The 20,974-nt window shown below is 36.2% G+C and overlaps 1 protein-coding gene across 4 annotated transcripts in view; it reads right to left on the bottom strand.

Moving 5' to 3' along the window:
- Window positions 1–20,974, bottom strand: part of LOC124360051 (nostrin) — a 119,715-nt gene that overhangs the window by 45,444 nt on the left and 53,297 nt on the right. The window contains exon 1 of one of the 4 annotated variants that reach the window (XM_046813304.1): window positions 18,627–18,755. The exons of 2 other annotated variants lie outside the window; for them this stretch is intronic. In XM_046813304.1, coding sequence (XP_046669260.1) covers window positions 18,627–18,740 — 114 coding nt within the window. In that variant the 5' untranslated portion in view covers window positions 18,741–18,755. Of the gene's footprint in view, window positions 1–8,407; window positions 8,537–18,626; window positions 18,756–20,974 lie in introns of those variants that run through there. One more of the 4 variants, XM_046813305.1, reaches the window with a different exon arrangement.

Consider the following 20,974-nt stretch of genomic DNA (forward strand, 5'->3'; position numbering starts at 1 on the left):
TATGCAAATCAAATATTCGGTATTCAATGCAGACCTTTGAGAATCACCTCACCCGTTACACACATTACAGAACAATGTACAGTCTATATGTCGAGTAGTCCTGCACATATTATAAACATAAAACAGTAACATAAGAACATCATGTAACGAGGGACTTATGTAAGGCGGAGGTTATAGACATTGACACCCAGCCTTGGGGTGAAAGTGCGGAGTGATGGAAGGGTCTCTGTCAATGAAAGGTGGCGGTTATAGCGACCGGGGTCAGCACAGGTCACTCTAGTTATTGCCACTCCTATAATCGACAATGGATCACTTCTGAGCTTTCTTTGCAGCGGTCGATCTTAGAGGTGATAGGATACTTGGTCATGCTTTCTGTGTCGTGGCATTACTGTAGACACGTACGAAGCGCAACAGATTGAGAAATGTTTTTAGTTGAATATACGATCCAAGCCAGTCTCAATTTTATGTTCAAAGTGACGGAGGAGTTGAAAAAATGCGATAGTGTAGAAATGTACTTTCAATTATTGTTGAACGAAAACGCTACACAGTGAAATTTAACGCAAATGCGTTAAAAAGAGAGAATGGTGCATCGGTAACCTAAAAAGAAATTTCCACACTACGAAGATAACACACGTCAATGAGTTGCTCTACCAATGTAGCAGCCATTTTGGTAATTGTATTATCTTAAGCCTTTCCCAATCAATTAATAACCTGATCTCTTGCACAACTGGCCAATGTTGACGGGTGGTGTTGGTTAAAACCAACAAGGTTATGCCGGTCAGGGATTTGCATAAATCATCGGGCTGTATCTGACGTGAGTCAGTGGGAGATTGCAGAGAACGTTGTAATTTTAAATAAAATTCAGTGTAGTTTTAAAATAACAAACAAAATCGCAGCGAGGTTTGAGTTGGCACCAATATCATCCTATTATAAGTGACAGGTGTAAATAAAGAATTGTATTATTTTGTCACATGTTAGGCTAGTTTTTGGGAAAAGTGAATGTCATTCAACCAGTTAGAGCCGAGAAGGTTGGAACCGGTCGTGCGTTGGCACAATCATCGCTCTGTATCTGGAGCGTATCAGTGAGGGATTGCTATAATTTCATCACACGTTAAATTTTGAGAGTGAATGATTTTTAGTGGTTACAAGGCAGTAATCAGACCTTGCCACTGCTTAAAAGTCCTAAACACGTCTCGGGATCTTATTCCGCGGGGTGGCTACCACTCTTGGATGTACTTAAAGAATGTTACTGTTCGTATTGTGTTTCAAGGACCCGATTGGACCTTACCCAGGACCTTCTTAACATTGTGTCTTAGTCCGTCCGTCCATACGATAATGCTTAATAGGAAGGTCTTAGAGACTTGAAATTTGACACACAGGTTCAGCTTGATCCAAGAAGGAAATTCTATTGATTTTGGAGTCAAACGGGGTGGCAACCACTCTTGGGTGTACTGAAAGAATCTTACTGGGATCCGATTTGTCTTTACCCGCGACCTTCTTAAAATTGTGTCCCCCGTCTATGCGATAACTTTTAATAGGAAGGTCTTAGGAACTTGAAATTTGACACACAGGTTCAGCTTGATCCATGGAGGAAATCTATTGATTTTGGAGTCAAACGGGGTGGCAACCACTCTTGGATGTACTTAAAAAATGTTACTGTTCGTATTGTTCCTTAACGATCAGATTGGTCCTTACCCAGGCCCTTCTTAAATTGTGTTGTAGTCCGTCCGTCTATGCGATAACTCTTGATAGGAAGGTCTTAGAGAATTGAAATTTAGCAAATAGGTTCAGCTTGATCCATGGAGGAATTCTATTGATTTTGGAGTCAAACAGTAAAAGGGTAGTCCTTGCATCTGACCTTCTGTCCGACACTATTTTGCTACATTCCGTCGGGACCTTCAATAATCCGTAATGTCGGTTTATTGAATACTATTCTGTCAATTACTAGCCTTACTCACTAAACAGTACATGCTAAAATTTTTGTTGGAAGTACAATTTTCGTTATCATTTACCAAAAGCAGTGGAAGATCGGATCATGTGATTGGAAGCCATTGTCTTTGACAACGAAGTTACTGAAAAACAAAGGAACACCAGCTTTGATAAATAGTAAATAGCCTATTAAAAGATGTGATAGAGGTTTATAAAAATCCTTCATGAAATATCTCATATTTCTAAATTTCTTCTATATACAAATCGAGTTAAATACTTAAGAATACGAAGGAATTCACCAAGTAATTTACTTAATATGTATAACTTCTGAACGTATAAGCAGTGTAATGTAAGATTTGACTGTTCCGAAGCTACGGTCTGTGGTCGAGAATGTTTAAAGAGAAGTATAATTAATAAACAAAGAACCTAACTTAGTATTTGAAATGAATGGAGTACGTGGAATTAAAAACCCAGAACCTCGTCAAGAAGGATGAGAACCAGACGCAGGATGAGGCAGCATTTCTGGTGAGAGGCGGATGACCGCCCCCGCTCCTGCCACCTCCGAAGGAGTGTGCAGCGCTCCTTGTACGGGGACAGGACGGTCGTGGGATTGGGCTGTCGGACAGGTTGGGGCAGGAATGATTTAACTAACCGGCCTGATTTACAAACACATTCCTCAATGTATGCAACACTAATAAATTACAAACAGAGCTGTAAATCCGAACAGGATTTTAAAAATATGCGAAATATGCTCGGAACTAGGCTATAGAACGGCTTAGAGATGACTTCATTGACGACGGCCTCGAACCGTGGAGCTGTAGCTTAGAGGTAAAGTCATCACTTAGACTAGTGACGTAAACATTCAAAATGGCCGAGGTGTAAAGAAGTAAAGAGACGTTGTAAATTAAAGTTGGGTGGAGCTAGACAAATATTTAGTGTCATGTACTCGCATGTGTACAGTAGGGCCAACACATTTTTATTACAAAATAAATCTAACAATAGGTCTTACGAACTAAAAAAAGGTACAGTTTTAAGAAGAATCCCAAACGCTCTACTTTTTGTTTTGAAAGAAAATATCTGACAAACTTTGGTTTTCGAAAAGATTATTTCACAGTAAAGAACTCATTCATACTAATGAATGAGTACTCGTTCATACTTAACGCTCTGATCAGAAATATCTAATACCAAAAAAACAAAATATAAAATAAAAGATTAAAGGATGTGTAAAAGAAACTGAAGACAATCTTCAGTGTGCAGGTGAAACTTTGATTTACAACCGTGGACGAAATGGAGGTCCGGCCGCCTTTCTTCAACACGACCGCGCCTCGAGCGTGGAATAATTATGACAGGTTATACGACAGCCAACAGTGTGTGATCTCTGCCTCCCAGATCCAATATTGAGAGATGTGCAGCTCAGCCCAGTGTTTGACAGAGAAAACTTCTCTGATATTCTTTTGATACCTTTGAATAATTATTTATGATAGTCTTGGGGTAGAGTAATAGCAAAAACCATTACTGTTGTAAAACCGTGAACCAAGCCAGACGTAGTTACCAATTCGAGCTCCCTGATACTCTCTTGATGAATAGTCCATGAGCCAACGTCGAGCATAATGAGTCTCCATTACGCAAGAGACTTGCAAGGCAACGCTGTATAAGTCCACAATTACCGATTACATGGTGTTTCAGTGCACCCAGGAGATCGATCTATCTCCACGAACTGATCAGAAGTAAGTCAGGATAAGGATGCAACAGATGTTGGTAAATCCCATTCTAATTACGTCTCTAGATTACTTTTAGACCTACAGTTGATTGCAACGTGTCAGTTTGTTTTCAAAAGTTAAGTTAAAACCGCAGTCGTAAGTTTTATTGATGACATTAATCTTTAGATTTCACAGAATTCTTACCAGTATACCAATCATCCTCATGACCCTTTTTGCATTTTTGTCGATTTGACTCCCATATACACGGAAAACCACCACCTTCCCTAAAACAACAGGGGTTCAAACACGTTAACTCCCGTAATTTCTAATTGATTCGAGCTAAATTTGGTATGGGATGAGAACTTACACTTTCGTAGGATAAGTTCGTTGACCAACCTCACTCAATAAAGGTTTCTTGGAGGTGGTCATTGAAAGTTTCGAAATGTGATGGTCATATCTCAGCTATTATGTATCGCAGGACTAAACAGAATATAATTTTCATTATAATTTAATTTACAACAATGCTTGATGTTGCAAATCAGCAATGCGATTGAGTGAACACGATGTCTGCCGTAAATTCTAATTAATTCAAACTGAACTTGATACGGGAATGGTACTCACACCCCTAAATGCTTCAGCCAGCCTCCATCAACTAATAAACACAACAATAAAATGTTTAAAGATGGCGGGCGGTCTTTGAAAGTTTAGAAAGGGAAGTGTTATATTACCTATAAGGAATTGTAGACATATAGTAAAAAGAGTTTTTGAATTTCCTGTAGTTTACAACAATCTTTGTTTTTATAAACTTTTCATAATGCCGAAAAGTTTTTAAATTGCTGAGACATTTTTTGGGAATTGTACGATAGATAATATCACAGCAAGAGAAAAATGTAATGCGTTGCAAATATAATTTCTAAACGATTGTAGCCAAACCTGGCACAGTTGAATTTTATATACACTGATAGATAACCATTTAATTAAAAATAATAGCCATATATATTAATTTTTTAGTTATTTTTCTTCATAATGCAGAGTATTAATTTATAATATTTAATATAAACTTGTTTGTGTAATTTATAACCCTACGTATAGCAAAAAATAGTTTGAATAATTAAAGTTTCAGAAATCGTTCCTTTTTACATTTAAATCCAGTAATGTTTTAGGATGGTGGAGCTTCCAAATCAATTAAAAGGTTTAAGTAATAAACATACCAATCATTAATGAATCTTAACGTCATTTACGCTGTATACATTTCACTCAAAATGTAATAACACATTTGTTTTCAAGATGACAACTAATGTTATTTTACTAAGATTCAGTTTCTTCTTCCCTTGACTAACCGGCTTGTTTTACTACATTGAATATTCACGTCTAGAGTATTTTGATTCCAAATCTTAAAATCCAGCTTTTATAAAAAGAATACGGTTTTTAGCAAGTGTAACTTTAAATTGCAATTTTATTTTGCTGCAACATCATTTACCAAAACGTTTCAAAGCTATTATTTCGTAACGCTAGCTTCGACATGACGATAGGAACGTGCTTTGGTATATTTCTCACACTTGGACGTCATTACTTTGGTTAACAAATTCAACAAGGATTTCTGTACGTCGTTACTTAACTCCACCGTACACACAGTCACAGTCATTACGAAGAGACTCACAAACAACTTGAACGTCTGACGAACCTGTTTGTCAGTCACGTGGTCCTGACGGCCAAGGTCTCCCCTGGGAACTGTGCCCTGTACGGGGAAGGATGCAGGACATCGCGTCTTTTCCCAGGACTAACTCACGGAGGTCATCAGCAACTGATGAAGACTATGGTCTCTTACTGCATTGGGCATAGCACGATGATGATCATCAGCAGAGCAGACCTACTTCCCGCATCCCTAGGGAACATGACGAAGATATAGCGTGTCGATGACATGGTGAATTATGTACCATGACCGTGAACGACAGCACGACCTCCCAGACCGTTTGGCAAGTTCATATTTTATCGACAAGTTTATTTCGCGACACGGATTGTAGGTACTTATCACAAACTACAGTCGTGGGCAGTGGTTGGTAAACAAAACAATCTCGCCCGATAATGCACTCGGCGATAAGCGCGATTCCAGTTAGAATATCAAAGATTTGTAGCATGCAAAATTGTTTTGCTAATATACATGAGCATACTATTATCAAACAAAGATCAGACAAAACTTGAGCCTTGTATGATTTACACTCATTGATTATGACGTCCGTGCCACTAATTAACTTCAGAAAGAAAGTAAAGTAGTAAAATGAATATATAAAGCGTGTTTTCAACTCTATTATTTTGTTACCTGATATATCATTACAAAAATAAATCTAACACAATTAAATAACCGATAGGTTTACGAAGGAACATGAACCTAACCAAGAAATAACTTTCCATGAACATAAGTAAAATCCATAAAGGATACATTATAGTCTTGATGAACTCGACTGTGTTTTGATCGTGTACAGTCGTGAATAAAACCCTGAAGAGGTCTAATGACTACCACGACTATAAACAAACAGCAACAAATAGGTGTGCTATCCGTTTGAGTCATTTCCTATCGCGACGTACTTTCCCAGGAAACACTTAAAACACACCTTGATACATTAGCTTTTCCCTTCCCTGTCCTTGGCCTCTTAACCTTCCCCGACCATCTCATCAATTAAACTAGTCCAGGCTGAAGAAAGTCTAAAATTGCATTCACCAGAATTTGCACCGAAATCTGCAATGTTTCGAACTATACACTATTCTGCTCTACCCTTAGGGAAATCTTTATATTCATGCGGAGGGGTCCATTACTGAAGGCTCTATTGGATGTTCACCTCAGGGAAAATATAGATTGAAACCTTTATTGAAAGATTAACTCACAGACCTGCAAACCAGTTCACTACTAAATCAGTACGAAGAGGTCTCAGCAATAAAGCAATTTCCTACTTAAATCAGTTGGAGATCGAGTGCGGTAACGTTAGTCGTTGAGGAGGACAATAACCTTACTAGAGTCACCTTGGTCGTGATGATAGACACCTTAACCTTTGACTGTTGGCTTGTTACATAGTCAAATCCTTAACCGACCACGTGTAATTGGTTTTATTTTCAGATAATCAACGCATCGTATGCACCATACATCTGGTTCTAGATGAGATTTAAAGGAATGTACCTGGTTCTAATCAACTTCTCAAATAGCTTCTGTACTTTAGACGGGAGATGAGGTTGGCTATCATCAATTTCTAGTAAAATAGCGAATAACAGTGTGCGCTCATCACTGGGTATGAGAATTATGGTTAGTCATCCAATGAATCGTGAGCATGAATCGTGCAGGAAAAGGTTTTCTCGCTTTGGATCCTAAATGAATTCGTATTTTATTTTCTAAATGTTTCAGTTCTTTTAAATAGAAATTATATGGCTGCTCGTTAACAGTTCTTAGGATCTTAAGACTTAAGTGTATATATTTAATCAGTTTTGTATGCTATGTAATTTAGTTACTTTGACTTTGATATGAGTGTCCTTTAAAACAGAGCCATACTTTGAAATATATTAGTATACATTATTTATTTTATTTGTATATTTAATAACTAAGCGCACAACTCACGAAAAACTAACCAAATTAAATGTTTCATTATTTACTTGAGGGTCTACCAGTCACTGCTCTACTTGGTGTTCGACTGACAGAAACAGTAAATCAGTGCTCAACTCGAAGTTCAAATTGAAGGTAACTAAATTAAGTCTTTTCTTAATTACAGAGAGCCAAAATGAAAACGTGTGTCTGTTAGTGCTCTACAAAATTTTCTAACCTTGGAAAACTTTGGTTGAAAATGTTCCTCATTTTCCTGTGAATCGATCCCGCGATCTATCAAACACTGCTCTACACAACTCTCAACTCGAGAAAATCACTGATTCCAATATATACATCATGATCATGGGCTAACGTTGGCCTGTAATGAAGACCTACAAAAGTGTAATCGTAGCTTAGCCCCTCCAAATACTGGTTGAACGTTTATAAAAGGGTTTCCACAGATCATGTTACTAGGTCTACACGGTTTATATTTCATCCACAGGAATTTTGCTGTTTAAATATGTTTGCTCTGAACAGGTTGTCACAAAATGTGCATTACAATTAATTTTAAGAAGTTAAGAACTTTTCATAAATTGTTGAGACAATTTTTAAAACCTAAATATATTTATTTTTACTGCACAAATATATTTCAAACACATTCAACTAAATAATGTATACGTACTTATTAATTACTTATGAACGTGATGTTGGCTATTAATCAATTCTAATGTCTGGTCTGAAAGTACCACATGAAAGTCTGAACTACAACGATATAATCCATATTAAATCATGACTATTAATTGTCAACGCAGTTTGCCTTTCAAAAGATTTTAAAGCAAGAATCATTACACTTAAATAATATTACTTACAGTTTAGAGTAAAATACATTGTCACAATTTTCAAAAGTATTGCACTAGTTAAACTAAAGGAAACTAAGGTGTATTGTATTTTGTATTTTTAAGTCCAATATTTCTGTTCAAGTTAACTTATAAGAGTACATAATATTTTTCGTTTCAAAACGAACACAACTAGAAGAGCATAAAACTCTGTAAAATAGCAGCACATACGTTTGTTTGTTGTAGTAAAATCAGTAAACGTAATCTCCAGAGCATTTATACTCGATTGATTTCTTAAAAATTGAATTCCTTACCTTAAAATACACTACATAACATTAATTATTATTTTAAATACAAAATTCAAAGTATCAAACCCAATGCAGCAACGGAATGCACCACGCGCACCGAGAAACAACAGTGAAACTAAACCTACACTCAACGGTAGTCCATAGACAACAAACTATCAACTGAACAGGTTGAGGTTATGTCTCTCTCCAGCGCGCCACTCCGAGACTGAAGACGAGCGGAAACAGCAAACAGCTGGGCTGTGGTAGAACGGAACTGACGTCACACACAATAGCCTACTACACCCGTACTGTACTAAGCGCACTCACACGAACAGGCGCGACAGGACAAATACGGTGTATTGGTGTTAAGTTATTCTGTCACGTCATGAACACGGAGAAACATACTTTGTACTTACGGCTTTACTTATGTTTAATGTTCTCATTTAATTTTGTAACGCTAAAATATATAATGTGTATTATGTTACTTTCAAAATCAATAATAATTGCCATGTTGATCCCTAGAATGGGCAGGACAATGCCGCCTCAAACTGTGAAAGTGTAAAAAAACTATGCCACCATCATTCATAAAATGGCCAAGAAAAAGCCACTAAAGTTGATATAAGGGCAAGAAACTCCCGTATTAATCTGTGACAGTGTCAAGACACAGCCATGACACTATCGTTCATAAAACGGCCAAGACAAAAAAGCCTACCTACATAAGGACAAGAAACTACCGTCTGCATCTGTGAAAGTGTCAAGACGGAGCCATGTCACCCTTGTTAATAAAACGGCCAAGAAACTAAAACCTACTAGAGTTGGCATAAGGACAAGAAACTACCGTCTGTATCTTTGAACGTGTCAAGACAGAGCCATGTCACCCTTGTTAATAGACGGCCAAGAAACTAAAGCCTACTAGAGTTGACATAAGGACAAGAAACTACCGTCTGTATCTGTGAACGTGTCAAGACAGAGCCATGTCACCTTTTGTAATAAAACGGCCAAGAAACTAAAGCCTACTAGAGTTGACATAAGGACAAGAAACTACCGACTGTATCTGTGAACGTGTCAAGACAGAGCCATGTCACCTTTTGTAATAAAACGGCCAAGAAACTAAAGCCTACTAGAGTTGACATAAGGATAAGAAACTACCGCCTGTATCTGTTAACGTGTCAAGACAGAGCCATGTCACCTTTTGTAATAAAACGGCCAAGAAACTAAAGCCTACTAGAGTTGACATAAGGATAAGAAACTACCGTCTATATCTGTGAACGTGTCAAGACAGAGCCATGTCACCGTTGGTAATAAAAATGCCAAGAAACTAAAGCCTACTAGAGTTGACATAAGGACAAGAAACTACCGACTGTATCTGTAAACGTGTCAAGACAGAGCCATGTCACCATTTGTAATAAAACGGCCAAGAAACTAAAGCCTACTAGAGTTGACATAAGGATAAGAAAACTACCGTCTACATCTGTGAACGTGTCAAGACAGAGCCATGTCACCGTTGGTAATACAACGGCCAAGAAAACTAAAGCCTACTAGAGTTGACATAAGGACAAGAAACTACCGTCTATATCTGTGAACGTGTCAAGACAGAGTCATGTCACCCTTGGTAATAAAACGGCCAAGAAACTAAAGCCTACTAGAGTTGACATAAGGACAAGAAACTACCGCCTGTATCTGTGAACGTGTCAGAACACAGCCATGTCACCTTTAGTAATAAAACGGCCAAGAAACTAAAGCCTACTAGGGTTGATACAAGGGCAAGAAACTGCCACCTTAATCTGTGAATGTGTTAGAACACAGCCATGTTACCTTCATTCATAAAACGACCAAGAAACTAAAGCCTACCAAATTTTACATAAGGACAAGAAACTGCCGTCTTAATCTGTGAATGTGTCAGAACACAGCCATTTACGTTCGTTAATAAAACGGCCAAGAAACTAAAGCCAATGATATAACCACATTGCTTCAAACCCTGAGCTTTCCTTGTAAAGTAGTAATTAAATAATACAAAATTTCTGGAAAGCTTTTAAACATCATTTTACGTGAAGGCTAACACATTAAATTAATACGAATATTTAAATGAGATAATTTTACCTCCCGCTGTGACTCAGGTGTCATTATCTCAATTGTGTACCTGATGAGACAATGAGAACGCCTCTTCATCTAGATTACATTACGTTTAGTCTATGTGTCTTTGATGTCAAAACGAGGCAGTGTTCTTTTTGAGCTTCTAGGTCGCCGGCGTTTTTGGATGTCTTCAGACGGACGTTGACTCCAGATTCTGCAGACAAGTCTGTGACAGCGTCAGGTTTCAGACGCTGCACGAGGTGGAAGGTGAAATGCAATTCAACTAAAAAAGCTACGTTACATGAAATTGCCTCGTAAAGAATATTTCTGACATATTAAATCAGTGAGTTTAATAGCACTTTGGCTTACATTCAGACATTTCGTAAGGTCAGATTTCCACATTTCATTTAGAATAAAACACATAGCTGCGACTGCTGGTGTGGACACGAGGTCAACGTATTTGGCCACACATAATTGGCATTTCAGATGCGGTCGAGCGAACTCAAGCTCAGTGCTGGTCGCGGTGTTCTCTCTTGCATGATAAATGTAACCGAAATGTATGTGTGGGTCCTCGTACACGTATGTATACACACATAACATCTCTTACAGCCATATATACTTAAGTTAATACGTTAAAAATAAGAGTGCAGCAAATAACAAATGATTTCCTTTCATTCATGTGTGATTTAGCAGGGACAATTAGAACTTAAAGCATTGCTTGCAAAAAGTATGATAGTTTTATATATATATATATATATATATATATATATATATATATATTCAATCTGTGGTCCAAATGAAACAGCCTAGGTGTTGACCGAAAATGACAACTTCATGGACAACTAAATTGAAGAACTACATGGTCACGTTTTTATATTTCTAGTAAAAAGATACATAACTGTCACTTTGGAATGAGATTACATAAAAAAATAAGATTTAATATCATTTTATAACCCTCAGATGCTACTCGAAAAATACATGATTTTTTGAAAGACGTTTTCTTTACAATAATCATGCAATGTGAGTGTCCTTATATTTTTATGTATTATATGTGTTTGTAATTTTTTAAATCCATTTTTACATTTCCAAGCGTACAATGGCTTTTTGGCGTAATGAAGCCATTGTTCCTGGAAAAATTGCAAACTGTAATCCAATTATAATTTATACAATGCTTAATGTAAAGTCACAAAATTAAAATTATGGCAAATAATTGCACAATGTGAGTCTGTATTCCCCAGATCGAGTTTCAACTTTGTTTTCGATAATGAAAGAATTGTGAAGGAAACCGGATTTTTTCGGACATTTGCCATCTTCCAGTGATGCACAAAATCAGTAACCCTACTTTTCGATATTGCAATCTGATCTCTTCCTCAGGAATCACAACAACAATATTGTGTATCAACTTCATACACACTAACCTTAATAAAAACGAAACACTTATCATTAAAATTGAACTACAGAATACAGATTACAATCGCACTGCACTTACATATAGAAATGACCATGAGTTATGTGTAAGGTTAGATATTCGCCTGAGGAAGAGATCAGATTGCAGATCTCGAAACGTAAAGTTATTGAATTTTTGTTTCACTGAACGATGGAAAATGTCCGAAAAATTCTGTTTAATCTAAAATTACTTTTAATTATGAAGTTTTGAAAAATAGTTTTAAATTTTCCAATAAATCCAAATGTTTTGCGGCTCTACGCGTTACTAAAGTTGATTGAATATATTGTACTTCGTATAACGTTAAATTTAATTACGAATTCCTTAGATGTATTCGTTTAGAGGCGCCACAAAAATATTTAAGATTAAATATACCTAAACCAAGCTATGATCAATTTTTCCTTCTCTTAATCTGTCCTGTATCTGTTACTGCAAGATTAAGAGATGAATACTGTTACATATTGATTTTAGTCTAAAACCCTTGGTTGACCTTGGGAGCTCTCCTAGCTACAACCCATAATGTGAGTCACTAATATGAATGAATACAACACATTAGTGACTCATGCAGTATATTGTAGTAATGAAAGAACGGAAGAAGGAAGCTATCTGACTCGTTAGTATACGTAAACATCCATCTCGACTGTCAAGTGTCTAAGCCATGAATCATGGGCGTGTCACGCATCTTGGTCGTGTATATCTATTTAAGCTATCTTGAACACAGGTCCTTATTAGGCTTAACGTCTTTGTTTGGTAGCTGGTATTAAGTGTAATAAATACTTATGACGCGTCGTTAAACTTCATTGCTCTTTTCAAGACTGAAAACTGTTCAGTTACAAATCATAAAACATACATTTGAGAAATGGACATTTCTTATTGTTTTGTTTCCAGTCCTCTAACTACAACGTAAGTTTGTGAATGAGCGATATGTTTTGCACAAGTACAAATCCCAACAATAACGAACTGAATTAGCATATCCAGAATTCAAAATACTAGAGGAAGACACTTGCATACTTCAAATGCAGTAATTTCTACTTAAATTAAAATAGTGACATAACATTTGAATTAATTTACGTTCTGAGCCTAAAAATAAAGTACACATTTTAACGGTAACAGCCCGTTTATAAGAATTTATTGAAATAGCCACTCTAAATATATATTATTCCAGATATTTTATTACTCGAAATAAATTAAGAATTGTTAAATTTAATTAAATCTTAAAGTCTGTGGGATATGGCTCAGACGATGCTATAAGCGGTAGGTGAAATGAAACTAAACTCATAACTCGCATTTAATCAACCCTTTCCACCATAACTGTGTAGCTTAATAAGTTGTTAGTTATTTATCCTCTCTCCCCAATTATATGAAATTTGATAATTAGATTATACCAAAGTCATAGATTATTTATTGCTAAAAAACTATCGTTACAATTGTTATAAATAATATCACTTCAATGGGGATTCAACGTTCACTATTTGAATATACAGGATGTATCTGAATCTATGTGAAATCTCTCAGAAACTTAGACCAACTCTACCTACTCTAGGTGTCAAATAAGTGTTTTCTGACAGTCAACATGTACCCGCAAATGTGTCTTTTCGGACCTATAGGGACCCACAGTGCGTCAACAATATCTTTTTTCCATTATAAAAACAACACTTTTAGAAACAAAACAAAACATTATCAAAATTATAGCTCAATATTTTTAGCGTAATATTTGATTTTTACACTAAAAGAATTGGTGACTTCCTTTTAAGATATTTTAGATCTAGGAAAATTCTTACTCTCAATTGGAAAAATGTGGATTTTTTGTAATACTTAAAAGAGAATTTAAAAACTCATTTGGTGTGAATTGAAGAAATTGGTTTTGAAGTTGAATGTCATGCCTATTACGGGGGAGGGGTGTGTTAGCCAGTGAGAGCCTTCCTTTAACACAGAACAGCTACAACAGGCATCGGCTTTGAGTAGTCTGACAATACTAATAATTGGCTTTTATTATTTAAATAAATAATAATTTTAATTTGGTATTAGTAAAAAGAAAACTTTGCACTAACTTTGGAGTCGCGTAGGTCTTTTATAGAGGTATAAAAGAAACATTGTTTGAATGAATAGTAAAACTCTAAACGAAAAATATGGAGGTACAAGTATTTGAAAGCAATGAGAATGCCACTAGCTTAATTACTTTTTAGATTCGTTGATTAATATGATGAATTAAAGTATTCAATATTTTAAGGACATTTTTAAGGAAAATCCAGAGAGAAATAATTAGATTTATTAACTATAATATATCTGTATTGACATAGTAATATATTTAGATCTGTAATCTGTACAAGTATCTGAACATAAGAGCTTAGACAGTAGGGTTATTCTACAATTTAGACTAATTTTAAATAAGAAATTTAACCCGCACACTATACAGTGTTCACAAAAAGAATGTTTGAAAATCATTCCGTTGATTACTGCTCAAATAATAAGCTAGTTATAGATGATTTCCCCACAGTTAATGTTTAAAATTTCACTAATGTAGGTAGATTACAAATTGAAACTGTACATTGTTATTATATGAATGAATCCAGAGTGAATGAGAAGCGTTTTTGTTTTGTTTCAGATTCCAAACTAATAACTAGGTAATGCATTTCCACAATAGTCTTTCATGTTCATGTTTGTAAACATTGTTTGCTATAATATCAATGACAATTACCCAGTAGTAGTTGTATTTATGAGAATTTGGCAATAAAAACATTAAATCACTGGGATATTTAAAAAGTCCAATACGTATATACGAGTATTCTCATCATTACTCAGGAGAAGGTTATCCTGCATGTTAATTTAAGCAATAGTAGAATAAATTGAGCGATGTCGTGGCTTATTTGAAATGATTTTCGTTACTGGTACTTAAGTAACCTTAAACTGATAAAATTAACACCTGTGTACGCTTTACCTCAACATAAATTCGTGAAATCAGTAAATAAGATTCCCTTCAGAAAGAAATCGATCGCCAGCCGCGTTAATTTTGGCGGAAATTAAAATGGAAATGTATTAAAAGGGCTAAAAATACTAAGCAAAATGTTTTCCCTCAAATCGTATTTTTTAGTTTGGCAAACTACAAATCAACTGTCACACACATAAAGTTAAATCAACGTTAGCCAATCATAAACTAAGTTAGTTAGCCAATCATAAACTAGTATAAACACCTGTGAAAATAGCGACCATCAGTTCCATTTCGATCCCTATCAAAACTAGCGTTGCTGAAGATCGAGTGCTTTATTAGCAAAAATGACTTTATTGAGATCACGACAAACTAGGCTGTGTGCTTAGGACAAAAAACAAGTTTGTTCCCGCCTTATAGATTTTGAAATTCTATATTGTTTAGAATTCAGTCCTCTTTCCGCGTCTCACTATACAATGTATACTTTAGTAAATTGACTTATTAAGACGACTGCTTATATTATCCTCTTTTCGCAAAGATCTGCCATTGCGTACAGATCTTTGCCATTTTTTTATTCAGGGACGTATATAAGGGGGGTTGATAAGGAGGCTCTAGCCCAAATTTCTAAAAACAAATGTTACAATTGCACCAAGTAGTTCATTTTAAGCTAGAACACATTTATGAGGTAAAATCTCAATACTATCCTGGAGGAAGGTTCCTGAGTCATTGATCTGGAGGATATTTTAAACCTCCTTAACCACCCAGCGATGGCCCCTTTGAAATAATTTGGTAAATAAACCAATGTTTCTATTAACTCCGTACTTTACTCTTACTGTGATTGAAAGACACCTCTAAGACAATCCTCGTGAAATAATTTTAATTCATTTATATTTTTCTTGTCTAGAGGAAAGGTATCTTAGAGCAGTGACCATAATTTCATTTTAAAATTCGAAAAATGTATACCAACTGAAAATCTATTGTAACATATTAAATGAGTGTGCGTCACGTTCTCTCGAATCACGTTGGCATCTCTAGGTATACATTTTACTAATGGTCAATGTTATGCCAAAGGACTTTTGGAACTTTTACATTTAAACTATACAAAGTAAACTAACAAATCACTTGTATAATAACGTCTGAATACATCCGGACAAGTGACGGGTCCGGTACGCCAGTAACGGATGCACCCCGCGCCGGCCAAACAGACAACACGGGAAGAGAGTAACGTAACCGCCTCAACGTTACCGCGAACGGACGGTTACCGAAGCTAATGGAGCAGGACAGACGATAGCGTGCTGGGCTCTGTACAATGTGTAAGGTAATAATTGAGAACCATTTATTTAGCGATCGCAAACCGCGCTGTATGCAGAGGGAGTTTTACTTTCTCTTGGGAAACGATCTGTCTGCTGCAACCGCCTAACTGTCCTGGTGCCCATTTTAGTAGCGTCTCTACTACTAGGGAAGTTATTGATTCTACCAATTTGACAATACCTCAGTAAGTACAAAAGAGATTATATATATATATATATATATATATATATATATATATATATATATATATATATATATATATATAGGCTAAGAGTACGCCAGACCACATGCCTCGTAACAGACATTACTGAAATTGCATGCAGAATTTCAAATCAAATGTTCATTTCATTTCCGAAATATCCTGCACACAAACAGACAATTGGGTATCAAAGACATTTTTCCAGCACCCAAACAGAAATAACGTTAAGAGAAACACGTTAACGCTCAACCAAACCCTATAGAGACATGTCACCTAACTCGGCGTTGCCTACGAAGAAATCAAGTTACATGCAAAATCTTAAATCTATAGTCAATCTATAGTCTCAAGATAACTTGCGGACAGATAGTCAGATAGAAGTGAAGCCTTGCCCTTAGTGAAAGGCTTCGCTAACGCTCAGCCAATAATTACTACCTTTGCAATCCTTAATTATGGTATTCGAGACCGGTTTCGATTATTTCAGTCGTTTTCAGTCTATATGGATCCATGACTAAAGATGATTGAATATAAATCGAAACTGGTCTAAAATACTACTGTCATTATACTCGTATGCACCGTATGTAATGTAATGTGTACGTAATACGAGTACGTGCTTTATTGACAAACGAATCCAGAGATTTTTATCTGTAATATAAGAGTTATTATGCTTAGATTCCATCACTTATTAATTATTATTTCACGTTAGGAAAGTAGAAATAGGAACACGGATAACTCGAATATTTCCGGAAGACATACGTATGGTAAGTCCACTAACCTTTTCTATTATTTTTCATTATTAGTCCTGGTAAAATAACTGAATACACGGGTTTATATTTTCACAATTCAAGAGAATGCATGGTATAAGAAAGAAACCACTCGATGTTCTCTAATTAACCAGATAATTCAACATGGAAATGTTGGAAGTAGCATTAAGTTATTCATTGGAAAAATAATCGTGTAATTGTATTGTCTGCATCTAACAACTTATTATTTTATCTAGGTATTTTTGCAATTTATGTCCTCTTTGGCACAAAGAGTATATATTTTGTATTTTTTTTTTTTTTAAGTAACTTTGGATAAAATAACCAACACAACGAAATGGATTTGTGCAATAACGTCATTACTAAGAATGAGAGCTGACCTTTACTAATATTACTGATGCAGCCTACATACGAACCTAACCTAACCTAAATAGGTCAGTAAAGTTATTGTGTTTGTGACTTAAAAGCCGAATGTTACATATTTGTTTTTATTTCAGTCAACCTTCAATAGTAACGAAATTGCATAGAACACATTCTCACGTGTTATTAATCACGTATTGTATCCGGATTGAACTAATCTATTTACAGAAATCTTTACAATGCTGTTAGTATAAAATTTAACGACAAAAATGAAAATATAAAGCCACTTTGATAGCCTCCTATTCTATGAGAGGGCAAGAGATCAATGTTTGCTGTGCTTGTTTTGTATACTTGTTCTAATTGTTATACAAGAACAACACTAATAACAATGTGCACATTTGTATTAAAAAGGTACGAATATGACAGAGGTCAACTTATTACCAACGCGCTGCGTAACAGGCTTCGCTACCGATAGAATGATGAAAATCACGTTGAACAGCATCAACAGATTCAATCTTGTCTATGTACAAAATGAAGTATTGCGCAAAATTCAAGTTTATAGTTTAATTTTTCTTTATAACCCGCCTGAGTAATATATAGGCTTTGCTAACGCTCAGCCAAATTTCATGGAAAAATGAAACCTCAGTAAACTCGATGCTACCTTATGTAGAAATGAACTTTCGTAAAAAATTTAAGTCTATAGCTAAATTTACTCCAGAGATAACCAGCGGAAAATATACAGACAGACAGATAGCAAGCCATTAATTTTACCAGCTCTCAGAGTGACAAAGGATATGCACAATTTCAAGATATCCTGCGGATAGTTGGGCTTTGCTAAAGTTCATCATCCAAGTTCATTCAAGAATATGCAAATTTTAAACATATCCTGCGGATAGTTAGGCTTTGCTAAGGTTCAGCCAAGTACCATGGAGAGAAATGCACCTGCACCATCACCGAACTCAATGTTGCTTCAAATAAATAAAGGTTCATGGAAAATTGAGGCCTATAGATAAATTCGTTCTCGAGATATTCTGTGGACAGAAAAATAGAAGAGAATTTTAGCCAATCCCTTAACAGAGAGACCTGACTAACGCTCAGTCAATTAAAATTAGTTCCTTGATCAGTATTTGTATTAAGTTATATACTATTAAAAATACAAAGAATCTAAACTTGTAGATCGATATTTTGCCTATCTCGTCCGCCCTGCAGGTATATGATTTTCAACACAAACTCACCCAAGTGAAGACAAGGATCGGTAATTCGACCACCGCCATCGCCGCCATGAGCCCGGAGTTCGAGTCCTCGCCCTGGACACGATCTCTGAGAACTGAGAGAGGAGAGCAGCCCATCAGATAATTGGCACTGACGTGAGAAAAACGCGGACAATTGATGGACAGGACGTTGGCGTCAATTTAACCCGTGTCATCCGCCGTCATCGTCTGACAATTGAGGAATCATAATATGATCAAGATCAACGGTCGCCGAAATAGGTTAATTGGCTATCACTGGAAAAAGTAACGCGGCTAGTGATCGTTGTCACTTTTGTTTGGCACCTTATTTTAAAGAAGTTTGGACATATGGATGGTTTTCGCTTCTAACTGAACCTGCAGTTGTCATACCTATTGTTAGAACACACAGCAATGAAGGACTTGTCCGCTCGAATACGGTTTTGATTTACTAATAAATAAATAAATAAAAACTTCTTTTATTACGAGCGATCTCTAGTTACATCTGGTTTCCAGAAGAAGTCTAGGCACTCAAATCAAATAGTATCATTACTTAATATGCTTCAAGATATTATTACTCGTGTAGTCTCTATAAAGTACCCCTGTCAAGTAGCTATGGTGGTAGCGTCTGGAATATGACGCTGTCAGAGACTTGAATCCTGAAATCTGGAGACTTGCTCATCTGAAGATATCCAAAAACAGTCAGCAACGAAGAACATCAAACTCTTCACATTGTTTCGACGTCAGAGACACCTAGACTACAAAGATTTAGTTGTAATATAGTTGAAGATGTATTTTTATATTCTCATCAGGCAGACAATTGTAGTCTAGGTGCCTCAAATGTGGAAACTGTGAGAGTTTGAGTTTCTTCGTCGCCGACTTTGTTAGATCTCTTCAAACGAACATTACTCCAGATTCCAGGATCCAAGTCTGTGACAGCGTCAGATTCCAGACAGTGAACTGGAGCTAGACTCAACATTCAAAGCTCCCTTGTGCTCCGCTTGAACGTTTCTTCGAACAACATCCAAGGTGTCATACATGGTAGGCCCAAAGTAGAAGAAGCCTTTCCTGGCAGCTTTAAGCTTCACATGCAGAATGCGGAGCTGACAGTAGTCGTGAGTGTTGGGTTCTGAAACCCCATTCCGAAACTCGATCTTCTCACATAAATACTGTGGTTTGCGGTGAATCAGTAGTCAGAATCTTCCATATCTGTTACAAGTATTTCAACATCTCTGTAGGGGGTCACGTGAGCATATAGTCGCAGTGAAAATATAAATGGGATTACTGTATTTTGGAGACGTTGTGTTGAACGTCTTCCCTAAAAATGCTATTCCAATGGAGAGGATAACAATAATAAATTAGTGCTAGGACTAATGTCTGAACTAGCTGCAGCTTTGTTCACACTGGTACAAATTACTGAACCTGTACAGACTCCTCAGTCTTCCTATGGCATGCTGGATTCTGTGAGTGACATTTTTGACTGTATTAAATAAATAATACAGGACTATCAAAGGTAACATTATCATAGGAAGTCACATCTTCATGAAAGATTACTTCGAATATCTTCACTTTGCCGCAACTCTCATCGCCAAGCTTAACCTCATTATTACTTGTAATAAGGTCCTGAACCGGTCTTTGTTACAAGGCGAAGGACAGTACAATTACTTATATTCTTTCAATCCGTTTTTAACTCATCACCATATCCTTGTCTCAGAACTTAATATCGAACAGAACTGAATATTTCCTACAACGCCCAGCCAATCGATGGAAAGGACACAATTTCGAAGATTTACAAACATGCCAAGATACTTAGTTTAAAGTTCTTTATTGGTGGTGGATGACTTGTTGAACAGATACCTAGATTTGACGACCAATTACAGTTTGGCAGTTCCATGGATTTTTAAAAAAAATATTTCTACTGTCACCATTATCATGTTCGTATACTTCGTTGAGTTGCAAATTTTCGTGCATCCTGAACCGCTGTCTCTAAACAGTGTTTCACTTTTTGTGGCTTATAACTGTGCTACATTTCCGAAATTCTGAAAGCGTAATTGTCTGCATATCAAATCTAAACTAGAGCAGAGAAGATGTAGTGCGAAGTTTTGCTTTGTAAGAGGAAGGCGGTATAAATAAACCTGCCAGACATAAACATGCTCAACATTCTGGCCTCGTTTAGGAACATTCAGCAGCTTCTACTGGCAATTGTGTCCTAAATAACCGCACAAACAAAGATATTGAATTCAGAATACAGGTCTTTCTTCCAGATCTCTTCTCGCAGCAACAAGGGTCAACTAAGAAGTTAAGATTGTAGCATCCTGGTCAGGAAAACGAACATTTCACCTAATTGGTCTTAACGG

Source organism: Homalodisca vitripennis, chromosome 4 (genome assembly GCF_021130785.1).
Source record: "Homalodisca vitripennis isolate AUS2020 chromosome 4, UT_GWSS_2.1, whole genome shotgun sequence".
Lineage (NCBI taxonomy): Eukaryota > Metazoa > Arthropoda > Insecta > Hemiptera > Cicadellidae > Homalodisca > Homalodisca vitripennis.